Source organism: Cotesia glomerata, linkage group LG5 (genome assembly GCF_020080835.1).
Source record: "Cotesia glomerata isolate CgM1 linkage group LG5, MPM_Cglom_v2.3, whole genome shotgun sequence".
In the NCBI taxonomy this organism is placed as follows: Eukaryota; Metazoa; Arthropoda; class Insecta; order Hymenoptera; family Braconidae; genus Cotesia; species Cotesia glomerata.
The window spans coordinates 5,126,015-5,145,930 of record NC_058162.1 but is presented as its reverse complement, the minus strand read 5'-3'; the positions used below and the strand labels follow the sequence as shown (position 1 = coordinate 5,145,930).

Here is a 19,916-nt window from a genome sequence, read left to right as displayed (position 1 = left end):
GTTGTTAAAAAAATTCTTAAAATTATAAAATATTTGTTAAATTAATTTTCATTTAATTTAGTAGATATTTAATAATTTTTTTAATTTTTTTAACAAATAAATTATTGCAAAAAGAATGAGAAAAAAAATATTGAAATGTAGAATTTTTAAAAAATTGTAAATGCAATTTTTTAAAAATAATTTTTCAGAAAAAATTTGTTTATTAAATAAAATTAAAAAATTATCTAGCTACTTTTAATGTCATTTTTCTCTCACTTTCTTTCACTCTTCACCTCATCTTAATTTTATAATTAATTCATAAAATAATGAGTTACTTTATTCAAAATTTTTTAATCCTAAGAGCAGATAAAATTAAATTAATGTATATTTAAATATATTGCAATGATTTAATGCATATATGTCATTTAATTTAATAGTAATTACAATTTTAAAAAAATTTTAGTTTGAAAATTTTTATTTCCTAAAACACTGAACATCATTTTTATTAACAGTAGACGATATATTTATTATTAAATTTAAGTATAAAAATAATTACATCTATTTTTTGATTGTTTGAACTTAGAAAAATAATTTTATAAGAATTTTTAATGATTAGCATAACAATTACAAAACAATATCATTTATTTATAGAAGAAACAAAGAAAAACTGAAATTTTTAACGTTTTAATCTGTCGTGATATTTTCTTCTTTATATTAATGTATTTGAATTTTTGCATTATCACATAAAATCATGACACAAATTTTAATAATTTACTAGAAAGCTGACTATCATAGAAACCAACGCGCATTTTTATTACTATATTAGATTTAAGAATTTAATTTTAAAAAAATGCAAAATAAAAAATCAATATTAATATAACAATTACAAATACGCCTGCCAACCACAAAAAAGTCGAGAGAGATTAGCAGGATCTCGCGCCTCTTGAATAAGTCGTTCAACTTGACCTGATATACTTGTAGCCAATCCTTCCTCAGTTCCTATCAGTTTTTGCTCAATTCTCAATAAAGCTCTCTCGGCAATTTTATTAAGTTTGCCATCACCTTTATGAAAAAAAAAAAAAAAAATTAATATATTAATTATTATTGAATTCTTTGCATGGTGAAGTGGATTTTTATGGTGGATCCTACAATGCCTTCATGTCCAATATTAGAAATCGTATCTTTTCATTCACTCACTGATAAAAAATTTAACTTGACTCGAGAGAAAAAATTTTGAACCAAGAACACCATTTTGAAGAAAGAGAATTTCTTGAGTCAAGAGGAAAAATTCTTGAGTCAAGATATAATTCTTGGTTCAAGAAACTTTTCTTGATTTAAGAATTTTTCTTCTTGACTCGAGAGTGTTATTTTCTTCAAAATTATTTTCTTGGTTCAAGATTTTTTATCTTGAGTCAAGTTGAATTTTTTATCCGTGCTTAAATGTGCTATTTTCTGTTAATTGTTCTACTAATTTCATTTGTATGAAAATGTTTAAAATCACTAGATTTTCTTTTTTGTTCACTTTGATGTATAATGCCGATTGGCGTACGTTTAATAAATAAATAAATAAATAAATAAATAAATAAATTATTAATAAAATCGTTGATATGTTTTATAAAATAATTTACCAAAATGGCTTTCCTCCTTAATATGCCCAGGACTGTCACTCTGTAGTTCCCATGCTTTAGCAGGTGTTATTGCCCAAGAAAATAAAGGATCATAAAGAAGAACTTGTAAAAGTGTGATTATTATGTCTTTTCTATTACGTAACACTGACATTGTTTCTTCACTACTTTTACGCATGACACCTTCAACGCCCGAAACTCCCATTGCTGCTTCCATGTCTCGAGTCAAGCGAAAAGGAACCGTTTCAGGTACTGGCAAAACTTTTCCTTGTTCAAATGCAATACCTGAAATGAAATTTTTTTAATCATAAAGACAATTAATATCGATAAATATTTACAAGTGTGGTCAACCATTTCAATTTTAATTTTTTTGAACGAAATTTCTATTTGATTTTATTGATATATTTTTTTTGAAAAATACATTAAAAAATGAACTTAAAAAAAAAAAGTTGATTATCACAATTTTAACAAATTTTCAAAAAAATTTTTGAATTTTTTAGGAAATTTTGATATTCAACTTTTTTTTTTAATTCTTCGTTTTTTTATGTACTTTAAAAAAAAAAATAAAATAGAAATTTTATCCAAAAACATGAGAGCCAAAATTTTTTCCAACTTTTAAAGGCAAAAAAACTATCCAACTTTTTATTTTTTTCTTTCACATTTTTTATCATAAATGCGTCGTAAAAACAAGCAGAAAAAAAATTGAAAATGTTAATTTTTCACCTAGTTATGGCCCAAAATGGGGTTGACCTCAGTTGTAAATAATTAGGGTAGAAGTACCGATTTTGGTCATCTTAGGACCATTTTTGGCCACTTGATATTTTAGTTAATTAGTAAAAAATTCAACTATTCAAGTAGAATTTTTATAGAATTTATGAATGAGTACATTTATGCAAATTAAATTCATAAATTCTTGCGCTTATAGAAATATTTACGGCTGCCCAATTTCAAAACATAGTAACTAACATTTAGAAATTTTTTTCAATTTTTCTTATTAAAAAAAAGTTTGCCCACCAAATTGATGAAAAATTTGATTTGTGAATAGAAAATACTTGAATATAAATATTTTTAAGAAAAAATACTTGAAATTGAGGTCTAAAAGTTATAAAAAATGCAGCAATACTAGAAACAATCAGGTATAAAAATTTTGTAGTTACTGTGTTTTAAAATTGGGCAGCCGTTTATAAAATAATTTGAAAATAAAGTGGCCAAAAAAGGTGCACTGGCCACAAACGGTACTTCTACCCTACCTTAATATCTACATTATCAATAATAGTAATTACCAAAATCAATGTGTATAACTTCAGCAGTTTTTGTATCAAGTAAAATATTACTAAAGTGTCGATCTCCTAGACCCAGTATATATCCAACCATTGAATTCGTCGCTACACTGCGAACATAGGCTAATCGCCTTTCAAACCACGTCTCAGGAGATGGAAATTTCTCCATAAAAAAGTATTGGAATGCAGGCTGAAGATGTTTACAGCATTTAAGATAAGTTTGTAATTTAACATTATTCCGACTAGTAGCAACATTTTTAATTTCAGTCCTACAGTGGACTATTTTCCAATCATTTGGATGATATTTTTCATGCATTCCAAGAGTTTTTGGATTAGATTTACCATTAAGAATAGCAAAAATAGGTTCAGTATTATCACACCATTCCAAAATTCCAGATCTTTGGGATAAAGGAATAACTTTGTACGTCCGAACATTTAATTTACGACGCTTAGACTCTTTACTTGTTTTAAGAAGCATATTCATTACCGTAAATACTTGTTGCATTACAGCATCTTGTCTTAAATCATCTTTACCCTTGACAAGTTGTTTTCTTCTTACACCATCAGTACCAATGCAATCAATTTGTTTGGGAGCGTTCATTCCACCAACACCTCTAAAACTATCTTCATATTTATAAATACTAACAATCTCATCATAATTTCCACTCGGATCTACATCTAATGTTATTGTAGGTACCATACAGTGGTTGTAATTTTTAACAGTAAGAATTTTTTGGCCTCTTGGAATGCTATTGGAAGACAATTGTCCTTCAAATTTAAAATAAGCCAGCATTATTAACGCAAGAGCCAAATTTTTCATCTCTAATATTATCGGTGATAATTTATTACTCTTGCTTAATTCTGATATTAACAATTTAGCACCAAGCTCACGATCATTTGGCTCACCCATAACATTAGTGCCAGGCTTGTAATAATCATAATCTTTACGGGTGTTCATTAATGCAAATAAAGTCGGTAATGTATGATGAGGATGTTCATTAGCACATTTTTTTAATAATTCATAAATTGTTTTAGTAAATTTATCGCCTATTTTATCACTTAAATGCGGTGCAAGCTGTGGTATCAACGGAATAAATTTAAATGATGGTATTTTATTTAAATGATCATTAAATAATTGATATAATTCATTATTATCTTTGTTTTTTAGCCACAATGAAATAAGACGAAATATAAAAAAATTATGACTTTCTCCAGTTTCTAATGTTTTTAAATAATACTTTGTTGTCAATTCTAAATACATTTTTCTTTCATTTTGTATATTTATATACTCAGCAACATCTATTGAATTTTGTTTCTTCAAAGTTGACAATGCTCTATTAACATCTGTATCTTTAGAATTTGTTTTTAAATTATTAGTTCTTTGAGCGTATTTAGCGCAGTCTTTTAAACTTTCAAATTGTGGAGTTTTCATAAATGTATTTATTTGTTGATATTGCGCATCAGCAAATTGAGCTAAAGCTGCATAAGTACAATTTAAATTATCAGCATCTTCTGGTGATTTATTATCAATTTTCATAGAAACTTCAATAGACTCTTTATAATAATTATCAATAACAGCTTGAGGATTTTCTGTTTTAGTTTCAGCCATCCAATTTCCATAAACTCTTAGAGCTTGTGCATTTAAACTCAAACTTTGTTTTTTATTCAATAAATCCCGCATTAAATATCGAGCAATATCACGATCATTACGCACCCAGCTTAAAAGTGCATCTCGAAACTGAAGTTGATTTTTAATTTCATCGGATAAATTATCTTCATTAGACAATGTTATTAATAAACGAACCGCAATGTGTGGATATCCTTGTAATTCAGCTATTTTTGATAGTTCCAAATATGTTTTTATCAAAGCATCTTTAATTGATTTATTATTACTCGATAAATATTTTATTTTGCACATTGTTATTCTTTGAGCTAAAATCGGCTCAACATACATAAAATCATTAAAGTTTGGCAAATATTTATTATACCAATTATCAATCAAGTTATCCCAATCATCAGAAGTAGATATTGATAATTCTTCAAGCTCAAGAAGCATTTGAAGTCGAACTAATTTTGGATAAACCGTTTGACTGCATTCTAAACTTGCGTTACTCAGTGATTTAATAATACTCATTCTTGCGACATCAATATAATTTTTTAGGACAACATTATCATTTGAATGCAAGCATTTAAGCGCTTGATAATGATAATTGTAATAATAATTATTACCTTTGTCTGAAATTAAACATAAGAGTTAGAGTGAAATGTAAAGCTAGTAATTTTGTGTAGTATAAAAATTATTATTTGTTATAAAAGTTGTAAAGAGTGTGATATTTTAGATTAAAGTAAAGATAACTAAGTTAAGGGGGAACACTACTGTGACGATAGAATTTTTTTGACAGGGAAAATAAAGGATTTGAGGATCGGGTTTTTTTTATTTTATTAAGGTTACATTAAAGATTATTACCCTAAATTTTTATTAAAAAATATTTATTACAAAGTTACACGGAAAAAAGTAAACTATAATAAATAATAGTCGATTTATAATAAGTAATGACTAAAAATTATCATTTCAAACAGTAAAATCGTGATTTTACTATTCACTTTATAATATTTATCATTTAAACGCTACAATTTATTATTTAAATGGAAGAAAATACTATTTCTAACAGTAATATTCGCTATGTGAATGTCGAAAATGTTAAAGTATAATAATTAAAAATTTTGACTTTGATATTTATCATTTCGTACCTAAAAAATGATCGCAAGCTATGTAAAAAATATAAACTACAGTTACTAAATTTCAATGCAAGCAACGTCGATATTTACAAAGTAAGATGGTAAATTTTAAACGCAACGCTAAAAATGAAACTATAATTATTGACCTGCTGAGACTGGTAAAAAGTATATTTTAAAAGTATATGGACTATATATTGAAACGGCAATTTTTACTTTTTGAAACTGTAATTTTTTAAGATGAGAGAGTCGTTATTTACTATAGTGACAGCTACTAATCACTTATTTTCGATATTAAATTATAAACTGGCTTTTACACTTTTTACATTAAGTTCTGTAATATTTATATTTTTGCCACCCCGATGTTCGCTGTACTGTTTGAAACTATAAGGATGTAGTTATCGTTGCACGTATGGAATTTAAAAAATTTAGATTTTAAAGATTTTTTTAGCCGGGTTAAAACAAAAAAAAAAACACAGTAAAAATAATAAGAAAATTTTCAATCAGTCGGAATTTTTTTGAAAATTAAAATGTTCAAAATTCCGTACGTGCAACGATAACTACATCCTTATTAAAAAGCAATTTGGGTTTTTATTTTCAGATGATCCGTTTTTGAGTTATCGATGCGACTATGGAGTGGGAAATTTTTTCTAGTGCTCTACAAGATTGTTGATCACTTTGTAATAATTAAATATTTTTCAATAAAAATTTAGGATAATAATCTTTAATGTACCCTTAATGAAATAAAAAAAAAATCCGATCTCCAAATTCCTTTATTTTTCCTGTCAAAAAAATTTTCGAAAATCACCTTTTTTTTCGGCTGTCACAGTGGTGTTCCCCTTAAGAGGATGCAATAAAATAAAGTTTATGATAGAGAGCGGTGTGTAAGATAAAAAACCCAGTTATTGACACTGGCCTAGTTGTTGACACTTGCAACTTTATTTTAATTAAAAAAAAACAAATCAACTCTAAAAAATTAATAAATATAATTTTTGAACTGTAAATTTTAAGATAATTAATTTTTTGAGAACATTTTACTTTTTTGATTGCAATAAAATTACAAGTATCAAACAACTAGGCCAGGGTCAATAACTGGGTCTTTTATCTTACTTATAAGAAAGTAAGAGTGTACCAAAGAAAAAGGTTGAAAAATAATTATTATAAAATGTAAAATGGTAAAAGTTTTGTTAAACACTAAATATGGTGATACAAATAAGATTATATTCTATTATATTACCTTTGTCTGCAAATGATTTTAAAGAATCATCTCCCTCAATTATATAATGCTGTTCAGGTGATGAAAAATTCCAATCGGCTAATCGCCAAGCCGTTTCATATTCGTACTCATTAAAATTGTCATTGTTTTTCGTAGTGCTTATAAATTTATTTAACAAATAATCAAAGCCTGAGTGACGAAGAGCGTTTGCCATACCATTAGAAGATTTATATCCTAAACTTAATTCTGCGTCTTGCGTTATCATAACTTTATCCCACTGTTGTAAATGTATGTAATGTTGAGTTCTAGAAGATGAATTTTTTAAGTGAGATAATCCACAACCGTGTATCGAATCTGGATCTCCAATTTCAACGAAAGCATCTCTTAAAATATTTTGTAAAGATTTTCCGTCATTGTAATTAACTTCACAAATATAATCAATCGTAGAAATATTATCCGGTCGCTCAGCAACTGATTTTTTAATTGTTTCACAGTACAATTCTGCGTAAAGTACTGAAGTAAAATATGCTGAACAATACTGAGCGGCTTTTGCAATATGTAGATAATTTAATTTTAATATAAAATTATTATCCAATTGGATTCTTATAAAATTAACGATGTTTAACATACACCTTACTGATTGATGACTAAATGATTCGTCGATTTTGGTTGAATTATTGTGATTTGGCGTCATAGGATTTTCTAAATTATTTGAAGAATTGTAATAGTCTTCAAAAAAACAATTTATACAGTCGTAAATATTATCTGCGAAATCATTATTCGTATAAATAATTAGATAAAGAAGTCTTGGTAAAATAGTTTCACAAAACTCGGTACTTAATTGACAAACAGCTTTTAATATTGTTGAATAAAAATTATCAAAACAATTTAATACTTTGCATGTTATATTAATAAGCCATTTTTGATAAGAATTTATTCCGTCACTTTTCCATAAATTGTTTTGCGGGTTAATAAATTTTTTACAGTTTTCAATGTTTAATAATACACCGCAGTTTTGATTATTATCCTTTGTTAAAAAAGGCTGAATATAAGCCAACAACATTGGTTCTTCCGTATTAATTCCACTGTTTTTTTTTAATATTTTATGACTCCAAGGAGATGCACACACAATGTATAAAGCATCAGCACTTGATTTACGTAAATTGACATTTCTGTCAATTATAAATTCAACTAGTCGTATAATTATTTGATACGTAAGCATTTCAGCAGGATCTCCACTTTCTCGTTTCTGATCATCTTCAGGATGCAAAATCATTGTTGTTAAATCAGCGGGCCCTAATTCACCGAGACACTTAGCAGCATCTAAAGATACATTTACATTTTGATTTTCTGTTAACTTAATAAGCCTGTAAATAAGTCTATGAATAATACTAGAGGTACAGTCTTCAGCAAAGCCACGTAATTTTTCCAACTCTTTGTACATTTCAAGTAATTCATTTTTATTTTTTGATAATTCTTCTTTTAAAATCAATAAACCTTTAGAACTTTGAGTCGCTGTTTGTTCATATTTAGACTCTAAAAATTTTTCTATTTTATTTCTTAGATTTAACGTTCTTGAATTATTAAGAGAATTATTTATTTGTAATCCTTCAAACGATGGATGACTTGGAAAGTCATCTAATTTGCTAATAGCTTCTTTGAGAATTTCATTAGAATCAATTGTTAGAAACCGTAGAATTTGTATTCCTGTTTCAGTAATTTTATCCGATTGTTGAATCGCTGAAGTTAAATTAGTTACTATAAAATTTAATACTTTGCTTATTTCTTTAGATCTTGAAGGTAATATTTTGCGTAAAAATAAATACATAAACTTCACGCTTAATTCAGACAGTGAATCTATTTCTTCTTTGATTAAATTTAATAAAGTACAACACACATCTCGGATAAAAAAAATTACTATTTCACTGAAAAATGCGCTTGAAATTTTTTGTACTAAATAATTGCAAAAGTAAGTGTACTGATGAAATGCTTTTAATTTATATTCAATCATATTAAAGTCAAAAATATTATTTGAGAGGTATAATAAAATTTTTTGCAGTATATTTGGCTTTTTTGAAGCCAAGAAATAAATCAAACTGTTTTTAAATACCGGAAAGTTTGATTCGAGATACTGAAAACATTTTTCTAATACTTGAAGACTTAAACAAGGTAAATTATATCTTGGAAAGCGGTCTGTATTTACTTGAAACATTTTACGAAAATGATCTTCATCATGAAGTCTGCTTATCAAATCTATTAGAAGATCATAACTTTTTTCTTCAATTAATTGTGAAAATTGTTTAATATTTTCAAACTCATCGCTGTTATTACGCAATCGTGTCAAAATTTCCCTCGCATATTCATAATTATCATTATCAGAATCCAAATTTAAACAGACTAATAGCCATGTCATTAAAGATGGAAAACAATTTTCAATAGCTTTGACAAAAGAATATCCAATTGACTCACACAAAGTTTCCACTGCTGATAAATTACGTTCTTCTAATTTCAATAAAATAATTGTTCCCATATAACGTTTGTAAAAATCAATCTCCGATTCTGACTGAGTTAACTCCCAAGGAAATGGTTTCGTTGAATATTTTTCTAAAAGCCACTTTCTCAAAAGATAATAAAGATTCATTTCAATTAATTTAAGACGATCGCGATCATTTTTCATAACTATTTTCAGAATTTTGTTTATAGAATCAATAGAAATTTGAACTTCGCCATAAAGCCGCAGAATTGAATTTAATACTTGTGATTGATATAAACCACTTCCACGTAATATACTTCCAAAAGTATACAGCGCTGACGTAGTTCTATTTATAAACTCATCTTCCTTCCAAATATCTGTCACATCATTATCAATTATAAATATATTAGACTGAATTGTGTTAATAGCCTTAAATATATTTTTTTTTAACAACAAATCTATTTCTGGAGTAGAAAATATATAGTAGATTATTTTTATAGCCTCAAGTCGCACAATATAATAAGGACTTTTTAAGTAAACAAGAATAATTTCAGCAATAGATTTAGTCTGTTGTTTTGAGTCAGTTAATGATAATTGCCTCTGAGGAACTAATTTAATAATTTTACTTAAAAAATTAAGAAAACTAAAACTTACACCCGGTCCAAATTTATTATTTAATTGATTGTGAGTGTACAGAATTATTTCATTGATATGCTGTACGCTTGTCTCAACACCCAAAATATATTCGTAAATAAAAGGCAAGAATTCAAAAATACTTTTAATAGCATTTGGATCGTACTCCCACTTGTGAAATAATTTATTAATAAATTTTGTTAAATCAATAATTAATTCATCGGAATAAAAACTTCTTTTGCATTGTATTAGCTTCTTTAAAAATACCAAACTCTGCCATAAATTTCCAACAACTGTCGGTGCATAAATTTCAACTTTAAGTAAATTAGCCAGAATTTTTTTTTGAATTTCAGATATTTTTTCGTTTGTATTCATACACATAAATGCTCGAACAGCATGATGAGCCGCAATTGTTATTACATCATTGTCAAATACTTTAATTGAGTAACTCAGTGGCTTGCAATATTTTTGTGATTTTTTAACACTATCTTGCAGCTTAAAAATATGTTCATAGTATTTAATTCCCAATTCATCCAATCCGTTTGGTTCATTAGTGTTCTCATAGTTGATTATATCAAAAAATCCAATTAAAATTTGCTGCGGGCATTGATCTACAATTAATTTTGTAATTATGTTATTGTATGGAGTTTCATAAAGTGTAATAAATGCTTTTATTAAAGGTATAACGTGATTTTCACGATTGAGTAAATTGTCAGTGGCTATAAAGTCATAAACACTACTGAGAGATTGTTTTAACGCATCTAATAATGCTTTGATAGGTTGATTTATAATACATTCATTTAATTCTAATAAATTCGACGTAAATTTAGCAACAATTGCTAATTTTAAAATTGCATTATCAGTATTTCTTAAAATATCTTCAGTAAAATTTATTGACTCGCATAATTTTATTACAGTAGATTCCAAAATTTCTTCAGAAAACGGAGGCTTTACAAGTTTTTTTGTTGAATCGGTATTTAAATCAGAACTCTCTTCCTTAAACAAGTCAATTTCAAACGCAGCAGTGATATAACATTTTGTTATATCATCGATAAATTTTTGTTCGCTGTCGATCAAAAATATATTATTACTAATTCCGCTTTCATATAATGAATTTTTAGAATTTTTTTTGTACCATATTTTGAGCACTAAATTAGTAAGAACATTATTTACAGCTGTTACAGTCAAAGGTGTTATTGTTGTGTGTGATGAGAATTTTAAAATCCATTGTAAAATTCTTATTTTAACTGATTCCCCAGAACTTGATTGAATTTCTCCTATGTACTCTGGAATGTGGGCGTTTTGTGAAAAGATATAAAAAGTATAAACAGACGACGGTGTCCATCTTATTTGATTAGTAATATATAGACATATAAATTCATTTACATTAATAATTCCCACGTAAGTAATTATTAATTGTAACAATTTATGTCCTTCTATAACATTTTGCTCCAGACACAGAATTTTTAATAATGTGTGCCAAATTTTTTCCCAATATTTTTTAGTCTCTTGAATAAATTTTGTATCATCAGACGTTATATTTTCCTTCATTAATAATATCTTGCACATCTCACATAAGCTGTGTATTATTTTTTCATTTTTTATCGCTTCAGCAAATAATTTACTCAGTATTTTCATCAATGTTATGAAATCATCACCATTCAAAATACAACCAGGATATTTTCTGACCATAACTGTAAGAATTTCAACAACATACCATTGACTAATAACATCATCATTGATATACTCAATATTAAATAAATCAATTGGTTTTTTTAAAATTGATAAACGTCTCCGCTTGACTCTCCTTGATGATTCACTGTAATTTAAATTTGTTTCTTCTTCGTAGAAATTATGATCCATCATAATGAGGTAAAAAACTTCACTGGCTAATGTACTAAAATTCGTTGTTATTGCTATGCTTTTCATATTTTGTAATATGTAAGTATAAAGGTTAATCATGATACTTTTCCATCTGGATAATTCGGATGCATAAGCAGCTGGATTGCTAGATATAGCACCGTTTGGATGATGCAATGTGATAAATAACATAATTAATTTACATTTTTCTTCCGTCAATTGATCATCAAGCATACGAGGCATTATTTTTTCACTAAATTCACATAATACTTTACGATTTTCATACCCCATTTGCTCGCATACTGCATAGAATAATTTATGAGCCTGTTGTCCAAATTGAATTGAATTTTTTCTGACATCATTTGATACTTTTACTGAAATTAAAAAATTATTTTTTTATTAATATAAGTTTAGCATAACATATTTTCTGTTTCTTTTAATTGTTCAACTAAAGGTATAACTTATATTTACTTAGATTTTTTGAGAGGGCTTTCTGGTTTGACGCCCTGATTTTTGAGCATTTTTTTGTAAAGACCAATGAAGAGATAGAACTTTTTTAAAACTTTTAATTTTTTTGTATCAAAAAGTTGACAAAAAAAGAAATGAAATTCGGACTTTTTCGTTTCAAAGTTTGTCAAAAATCATATTTTCAAAATTTTTTTTTTATCGTAGTTCACTCGGTGTATTTAAGTATACAGATTAAAACCCCGCTGGGTTTTTTTTTTGTTTCAGATAAGCCAATCAGTTGATATCATGGAGGAAATGAGCGTTAAGTTTTTTCGAGGCGAATGTCTTCAGACCACTATAACTTTAATTCTACTAAATGTTTTTAGCTAAAAATTTAACTGTATACTCGTCAAATATTTATAAATAAATGGTAAAAAGTTCAAAGTTTTATCTCTTCATGTATCTTTACAAAAAAATGTTCAAAAATCAGGGTGTCAAATCAGAAGACCTCCTTAATAAAAATTTTTTACCTAAGAAAATAAAATAATAACTAAACATTAGGGTAGCGCAAAAAAACCGACTATTTTTTTTTTTTTGAATCTCGAGTGAAAAAATGTTAGTTTTTGAGTTTTTAAGAGCTCTCTCTCAAGAACAGTTTAAAAAAAAATATTTAAGAGGTCACTTCAAATTTTTTTAAATTTCAAAAATCGCCAAAAATCGAAATTTTTTTTTTTTTTAATTTTATTTCTCGTTAGGTCATAATATTATAGACAAAAAAAAAGGGTTTTCCTGAAAGTTTCAGTTCAAAATGTGAATTTTAAAAGGTCGCTCATAATTTTTTTTCAATTTATTAGTGACTATTTAATTGGATTAGCATTTTTTGACTCTGAAATTTAAAAAAAATTATGAGCGACCTTTTAAAATTCACATTTTGAACTGAAACTTTCAGGAACTTATTTTTTTTTGGTCTATAAAATTATGACGTAACAAGAAAAAAAGTTAAAAAAAAAAAAAAAATTTCGATTTTTGAAATTTAAAAAAAATTTGGAGCGACCTTTTAAAAATTTTTTTTGAGCTGTTCTTTGAAGAGGGCTCTTAAAACATCAAAAACTGACATTTTTTCACTCGAGACAAAAAAAAAAAATAGTCGGTTTTTTTGCGCCACCCTACTAAACATGTAAAAATTATATAAATTTATAACAACAAACAATATCTGATATAATCAAGTAAAACTCGCGAGGAATTGTAAGCGTATAATAAATTTAATTACTATAGCACTTACAATAATGCAATAGCAAGAACTGATGTACAAATTTAAAAATGTCAATAAATATCTTTAAAAAATAAAAAAAAAAAAGTGAAAATTGTTCAACTAAATACTGAATATTAAATATAAATTTTACATTTTAATGTAAAAAAATTAATGATAAATAGTTACTGTTTATAATTATATAAAAAATATTACTTACGGAGGAAAGGTAATATTTTCCCCTTAATGAAATGAAGTAAATTACACTGTAAACATCCAAAACATACTGTATGCTCTAAATTTTGTAAAATATTACATTGGTCACTTATATATGACTTATCGTACATTTTAATGAAAATTTTAAAAAATTTTCTCCAGTCATCAAAAGACAATGAAGTTCTGTAATGTCGATTTGAAACGACGTAAGTCGCCAATCGTAGATAAGTATCATGAAGATGAACGAAATGTTCATTCTCTAGAACTTGAACAATACACGCTACGAAATCATTAGGATGTAAATATACTACTGATGGTGTGATGGCATAGCGTACGATGTCTGAGATCAAAAGACAAAAAGAAGTTTGAACTATATCGCTTTTAGGAACTTTCGCCTTTTTTGCCACCTAAAAGTTTTTCAGATTTAATTAATTTATTTATTTATTCCAAACAGAATAAACGATTAATAAAAGATTTATCATTAAATTACTAAATTTTAAAATTTTACTTACGTTTAAAACAAATTCATGACATTTTATAAATAAACTATGCCATGTTAATTTCATATGTCCATCGTGTGTTTCCGAAAATGAATTTTCGGTGATTTCTTTCCTTGCTGCTTCATCTTCCAGTTCAATTAATAGCTCACTGATACTTTCCTGTAATATTTTTAAATTATTGACATTAAAATCATTAAAAAAATGACACTGAAGCTTACAGACATCTGCTAATTTTTTTTTACTTTTAGAACAACTAAATTTATATGAAAAAATTTTAATAAAAGAATTCCACATCAAGATATTAACAAAAATTACAAGTGCAAACTTTAAAAAAAATTTTTTTTTTATAAAAATAAAAAAATTTTCAAATATCAGCTGATTTCAGTGTTATAAAAAAAGTAGTTTATTATTGAAATTTCAATTTTAGTTTATCAAAATAATTTTGCTTAACCTCTATGACAATTGAAAACAAAAATTGAAGTTAAAATTAATGATATTAAACTTTGCTGTCACTTCACAATTTTTCAATTTTCTTTAACAAAATAATTTTTTCAGAAAAATTATTTTCAAAAAATTGCATTTTTAATTTATTAAAATTTCTAAGTGCCAGTTTTTTTTATAAATTTTTTTTGCCATAATTTATTTGTTAAAAAAATTATAAAATATCTGCTAAATTAATTTTCATTAAAATTAATTTTATTTTCAATTGCAGTTTTTTTTATACTAAAGATGAAAGTTAATTAAATTTTTTTTGTTCTTCTTAAAGTTATTTAATAAATATAAATTATGTGGATGTAATAATTACCTTTTGGTCTATTTTTAATTTACCAGTATCAAGATTAGATAAAATTCGTATAATTTTTTGTGAATTCGAAGTCATTGTTCTCTCCGATGAGAAACAATTTTTTTATTATTAATTAAATTAATTTATATTTAAAAAGTATTCATAACTGTCGTTTTATGTATGAAAACATTGTTTATATTTCAAGACGTCAATTAAGACTGATACTAACTATAGATTATCCAAATGATAAATAGGTTAGCTTACTAACCAGCTGACGAGAAGTAAAAAAAGGTACCATTCATGCTATTCATGCAGCCGCAGCCTAAAGCCGCTTTTCATCAAACGTTAAAATTAAATATACCTGCAGAAAAATTTATAATAAATTTATTAACCTCAATTTGGTGTAAACTTTTCTTTGCCTATCATTTATAATACAATTCTTGATATTTTATATTACTCTAATAAATGTGTAAACAATATAATAAAAATGTTGACGTTAAAGTAATAATCATGCGGTCATTTTTTATATTATCAATAAATTTTTTAGTGACTCACGTTTAAAAAGTATACAAATTTAATTTTAAATCAAGTTTTAGTGTAATTTAACTCCAAATTCAAGTCGAAATTAGATAATTAAATATTATTCGAATTCTTATTACACTTGTTGCTCAAGTTTTATCCAACAAGTAATTAAACGGTGTTTAGACCAATTGTTTAACAGTAAAAATGTCAAATATAAACATAAATGGACGAAATGTCATTTTTTTAAGTGATGAAGAAAATGATACTGCGGATGATTTATTTTTTGTAAAAATAGAACCAATAGACAATAAAGGTAATGTTTTTTTTTAATCTAAAGTACATACTAGAAGATTATTTTAATGATAAAAATTAAGTTGGCCGACATTTAAAAATTTTTAGAATTTTTTTTTATTGAAAAAATGAATGAAAATTAATTTAGCAGATATTTGATAATTTTAAGAATTTTTTTAACAAATAAATTATGACAAAAAAAAAGTAGAAAAAAAAATTGACATGTAGAAATTTAAAAAAATAAAAAATGCAATTTTTTTAAAATAATTTTTTGGAAAAAATCTATTTGTTAGAAAAAATTGAAAAATGGTTAAGTGACTGTTAACTTTAATGTTAAAAAATGATAAAAAAAAATAAAAAAAAAAATTTCATTTGTAAATAACTTTAAAAACTGTAAGTGCAATTTTTTAAAAATATTTTTTTTGTTCTAATTCAATTATTAAAAAAAAATTAAAATCGTTGGCTAACTTTAGTACTATATTTTAATGACATTAAAGCTAGCAGTCACTTAATAACTTTTTAATCTTATTTAACAAACAAATTTTTTCTGAAAAATTATTTTTAAAAAATTCCATTTATAATTTTTTAATATTTCTAGATGTCAATATTTTTTTCTTATTTTTTTTGTCATAATTTCTTTGTTAAAAAAAAATTCTAAAAATTATCAAATATCTGCTAACTTAATTATAATTTTTGATAATTATCATATTATTTTACCTTTATATATAAAAAAAATGTGCTATATAACAATATATGAAAATTAAGTTAGCCGACATTTAAAAATTTTTAAAATTTTATTTATTAAAAAAATTATTACAAAAAAATAAGAAAAAAACTTGAAAAACTTTAAGTGTAATCTTTAAAAAATATTTTTTTGCTCCAATTTAATAAATGGAAAAAAATAGAAAAATTATAAATTTCGGCTAACTTTAGTATTATTTACAATATTATAAATTATTTATAAAATTAATAATATATTTAATACATTTTCATAAATTTTTTTTTACAGAAATGAAAAAAATTCTTCAAACCAAAAATACAAAAATTAAATATTCAGATTCAAATAATGATAATTTATTTTCAAAAAAAATAATTTGTCACGATAATTTAAATTCACTTCAATCTTTCAAAGTTAAAACTGAGGATCCGTTGAGCGAACAAAATAATTTATCCAACGAGAATGTTGAAACCAATAAGACTAATGATGTACAAAAACAATTTTCCATAAGGGTAAGAAGTGAATTCAGTGAAAAGAACATGATTGAAAATTGTTTATTGAATAAGGAAGTCAAAGAAGTGTCCGATAAACCACATAAAGAAATCTTAACCACAACTGGATCCAAGATAAATGTCCAAAAAAAAAATTCACCCATTACTTTACTGAGAAAAATTGCAATACCCAGAAAGAAGCTTAAATTTTTAACAAAACCTATAAAAATTGGAAATAAAAATTTTAATAATACTCCAATAAAAATTGAAAGCGATGATTTAAGAAGTAAGTACTTGTGTTTTTTATAAAATAAAAAAAATATCGATGGTTTTCTAACGCAACCTCGTATCTCAAAAATGACAATTTCAAAGATGAGGTAAAAAATGGCTTATAAAAAATTAATATTCATCTAAAAACAATATTTGTCAATTGTATTTTCTGAAAATACTATCGTATTTATTATTAATTTGGTTTATATTTTTTTTTTTTTTTTTTCAGTAACGCATTTATAATTAATTATTGATTTTTCAATAGAACCCGTTCATCTTCAAAAATCGAGATACGTGATTGCGTTAGAAAACCCTCGATATGTGTGTGTAATCTACTATTTACAACTTCACAAAAATTGGGTAGATGAGGTTTAAGAAAAAAAATTTTTTCCGTATTGAATTAAAGTTATTTTAGTATTAGAGCCATGCATAAAAATAATATGGGTAATTAATCTTATCATTGCTCTTATTATAATTATTGTACTTCATCAATTATGATCGCATCGTAATTACCATTGTTGTCACTATTTAGACTCTGCCATTATTTAATTTGAAAATTAGTTAATCAGTTAACAAAAATTATATCATAACATAATTATATCATAAAATTATATCATTATATTATAACGAACTTTAATATTCATATTTCATGTCATAACTTAGTAAAAATAATTCAAAGCAGATATTTAATAACTTACTCAATTATACAAGTTATGAGTAAATAATTGAAATTATCTATTTAAAGTAAATAAATTATATGATGACAGTGAATGTAAAAAATAGCGCCAAGTCCACGTTCATAAGACTACTATAAGAACAAAATTTTTTTCCTTTACAAAAATATAAAATAAAAAAATTAAAAAATCCAAGTAACTGATATGATTGTATATGATTTTCGATAATTAAAAAAAATTTTGTTGTAAATTTAAAAATGAAAAAAAAAATTTTTTTTGAATGTATTTGATGTGCGTCATTGTGTAATTCAAATTTTTTTAAGTCCTAATAGATCGATTTCACGAATTTTACAAGAAAAAAAAATATTATGTAACCACGCACACCAAGTTCGTTTTTAAATTTACAACAAAATTTTTTTTTTAATTATCGAAAATCATATACAATCATATCAGTTACTTGTATTTTTTATTTTTTTTATTTTATATCTTTTTGTAAAGGAAAAAAATTTTATTCTTATAATAGTCTTATGAACGTGGACTTGGCGCTATTTTTTACAGTGGAACTGTTTTTGATCGGATTATATGATGACAGTGAATCTTGTAGACATACAATGATTTTATAGAATTCAAAATCAATAAATAAATCATTAGAAACAAATAAATAAATAATTAAAAAAGATGTACATATGTATACTTATTTTTATTTTCTAATTGTGTTTTGTTTTATTTTTAAATTATTATTTAATTTGTTTTTAGAATTAATAATCTTTACTAGATTTATTCTTTACGTCGCTAGTTAAACTTTTATAAAAAAAACGACATGGCGCTTAACCGAAAATCGTGACGATTTTTTTTACATTATAAAATTTCTCTCATACGTCAATAAAGAAGTTTAACTTCAAAAAAAGTTTCGCTTAAAAAAAAAATCAATCTAATGATAAAAAATTTTTTTTTTGCTTACAGAAGAGCCACCAATACCAAAATCAACAGAGGATGACGAGAATTGTAGAACATGTAATTTAATTGAAAAAGAGCAAGATTCTTGCCGTTCATTTTATTGCGCGTATTGTGGATTCACTACTTCAGATAAAAACACTTTAAAAACTCATATGTATCGCCATGATGGAAAGCCCTACAAATGTGTTCACTGTAATTATACGACAGCCAGACCAATGCATATAAAGGAACACGTAAAGAAACATACGGGAGAATCATTAAAGTGTTCTCAGTGTTCATTTAAAACTATATATCAAAGAAGTCTTGACTTTCATATGTTAAAGCACACTGGATCTCCAGAATATATTTGTGAAATTTGTAAACTTGGTTTCTTTCGTCCACAGTATCTGAAACGCCATATGCGCCGTCATACTAAAGAGAACAGTCTCGAGTGTGATTATTGTAAAAAAGAGTTCTTCCGCAAGACTCATCTTATAAATCATATTAATCGGCACACCGGTAATAAGCCTTATAAATGTGATATTTGTCAGCTTGGATTTGTTCAAATGTATCACTTAAAACGGCACCAACTTACTCACTTTAAAGAAAAAAAATATTCTTGCAATCTTTGTCCGGAAAAATTTGATCGCTTGTATAGTTTAAAACGACACAAAACAAGTCACACTGGTGACAAATTATATGAATGTAATGTATGCAAATTAAAATTTATTCGACCAGAACACTTGAAACGACATCAAGCTGATCATAGAAACGTTTCTAAAAAAGCGAGTAACAAACGCACTTACAAATGTAAATTTTGTCTCTTTACTGCATTATCTGCGTTTGATTTCAATGAACATCTTAACAAGCACATAGATTCTAATTTGGTAATTTGTAATGAATGTGGGATTTCATTTGAAGAAAAGAAAAAATTAATAATGCATTTTCAACACAAACATAGAAATTTATTATAAATTAATAGGTAAAGGTTTCAATAAAAATGCCTAGTAACAATA

At 25.5% G+C, this 19,916-nt stretch overlaps 2 protein-coding genes across 3 annotated transcripts; one reads left to right on the top strand and one right to left on the bottom strand.

Annotated features, from left to right (window-relative positions):
• Positions 1-570: 570 nt before the first annotated feature.
• On the bottom strand, positions 571-15,266 carry LOC123264779 (serine-protein kinase ATM). Of its 2 annotated transcripts, none has more exons than XM_044728248.1 (7): positions 15,020-15,266; positions 14,227-14,373; positions 13,719-14,121; positions 6,858-12,176; positions 2,888-5,119; positions 1,608-1,889; positions 571-1,041 (listed from the first exon to the last, which is right to left on the bottom strand). In XM_044728248.1, exons 1-7 carry the CDS (start codon positions 15,092-15,094, stop codon positions 863-865), a joined length of 8,637 nt encoding a protein of 2,878 aa, XP_044584183.1. In that variant the 5' UTR covers positions 15,095-15,266; the 3' UTR covers positions 571-862. The 2 variants fall into 2 exon arrangements, with proteins under 2 accessions (XP_044584183.1, XP_044584184.1); XM_044728249.1 differs by having other exon boundaries at positions 2,888-5,113.
• Positions 15,267-15,442: 176 nt separating this feature from the next.
• On the top strand, positions 15,443-19,916 carry LOC123264813 (zinc finger protein 287-like). Its single transcript, XM_044728315.1, has 3 exons — positions 15,443-15,833; positions 16,821-17,306; positions 18,928-19,916. Exons 1-3 carry the CDS (start codon positions 15,725-15,727, stop codon positions 19,872-19,874), a joined length of 1,542 nt encoding a protein of 513 aa, XP_044584250.1. The 5' UTR covers positions 15,443-15,724; the 3' UTR covers positions 19,875-19,916.

Coding starts and splice junctions, on each gene's coding strand:
- LOC123264779 (XM_044728248.1), bottom strand. CDS start 15,094: ATGACTTCGAATTCACAAAAAATTATACGAATTTTATCTAATCTTGAT. Junction 14,374..15,019: donor AATTAAAAATAGACCAAAAG/GTAATTATTACA, acceptor AAAATATTACAG/GAAAGTATCAGTGAGCTATT. Junction 12,177..13,718: donor GAAAATATTACCTTTCCTCC/GTAAGTAATATT, acceptor TTTTAATTTCAG/TAAAAGTATCAAATGATGTC.
- LOC123264813 (XM_044728315.1), top strand. CDS start 15,725: ATGTCAAATATAAACATAAATGGACGAAATGTCATTTTTTTAAGTGAT. Junction 15,834..16,820: donor AGAACCAATAGACAATAAAG/GTAATGTTTTTT, acceptor TTTTTTTTACAG/AAATGAAAAAAATTCTTCAA. Junction 17,307..18,927: donor TGAAAGCGATGATTTAAGAA/GTAAGTACTTGT, acceptor TTTTGCTTACAG/AAGAGCCACCAATACCAAAA.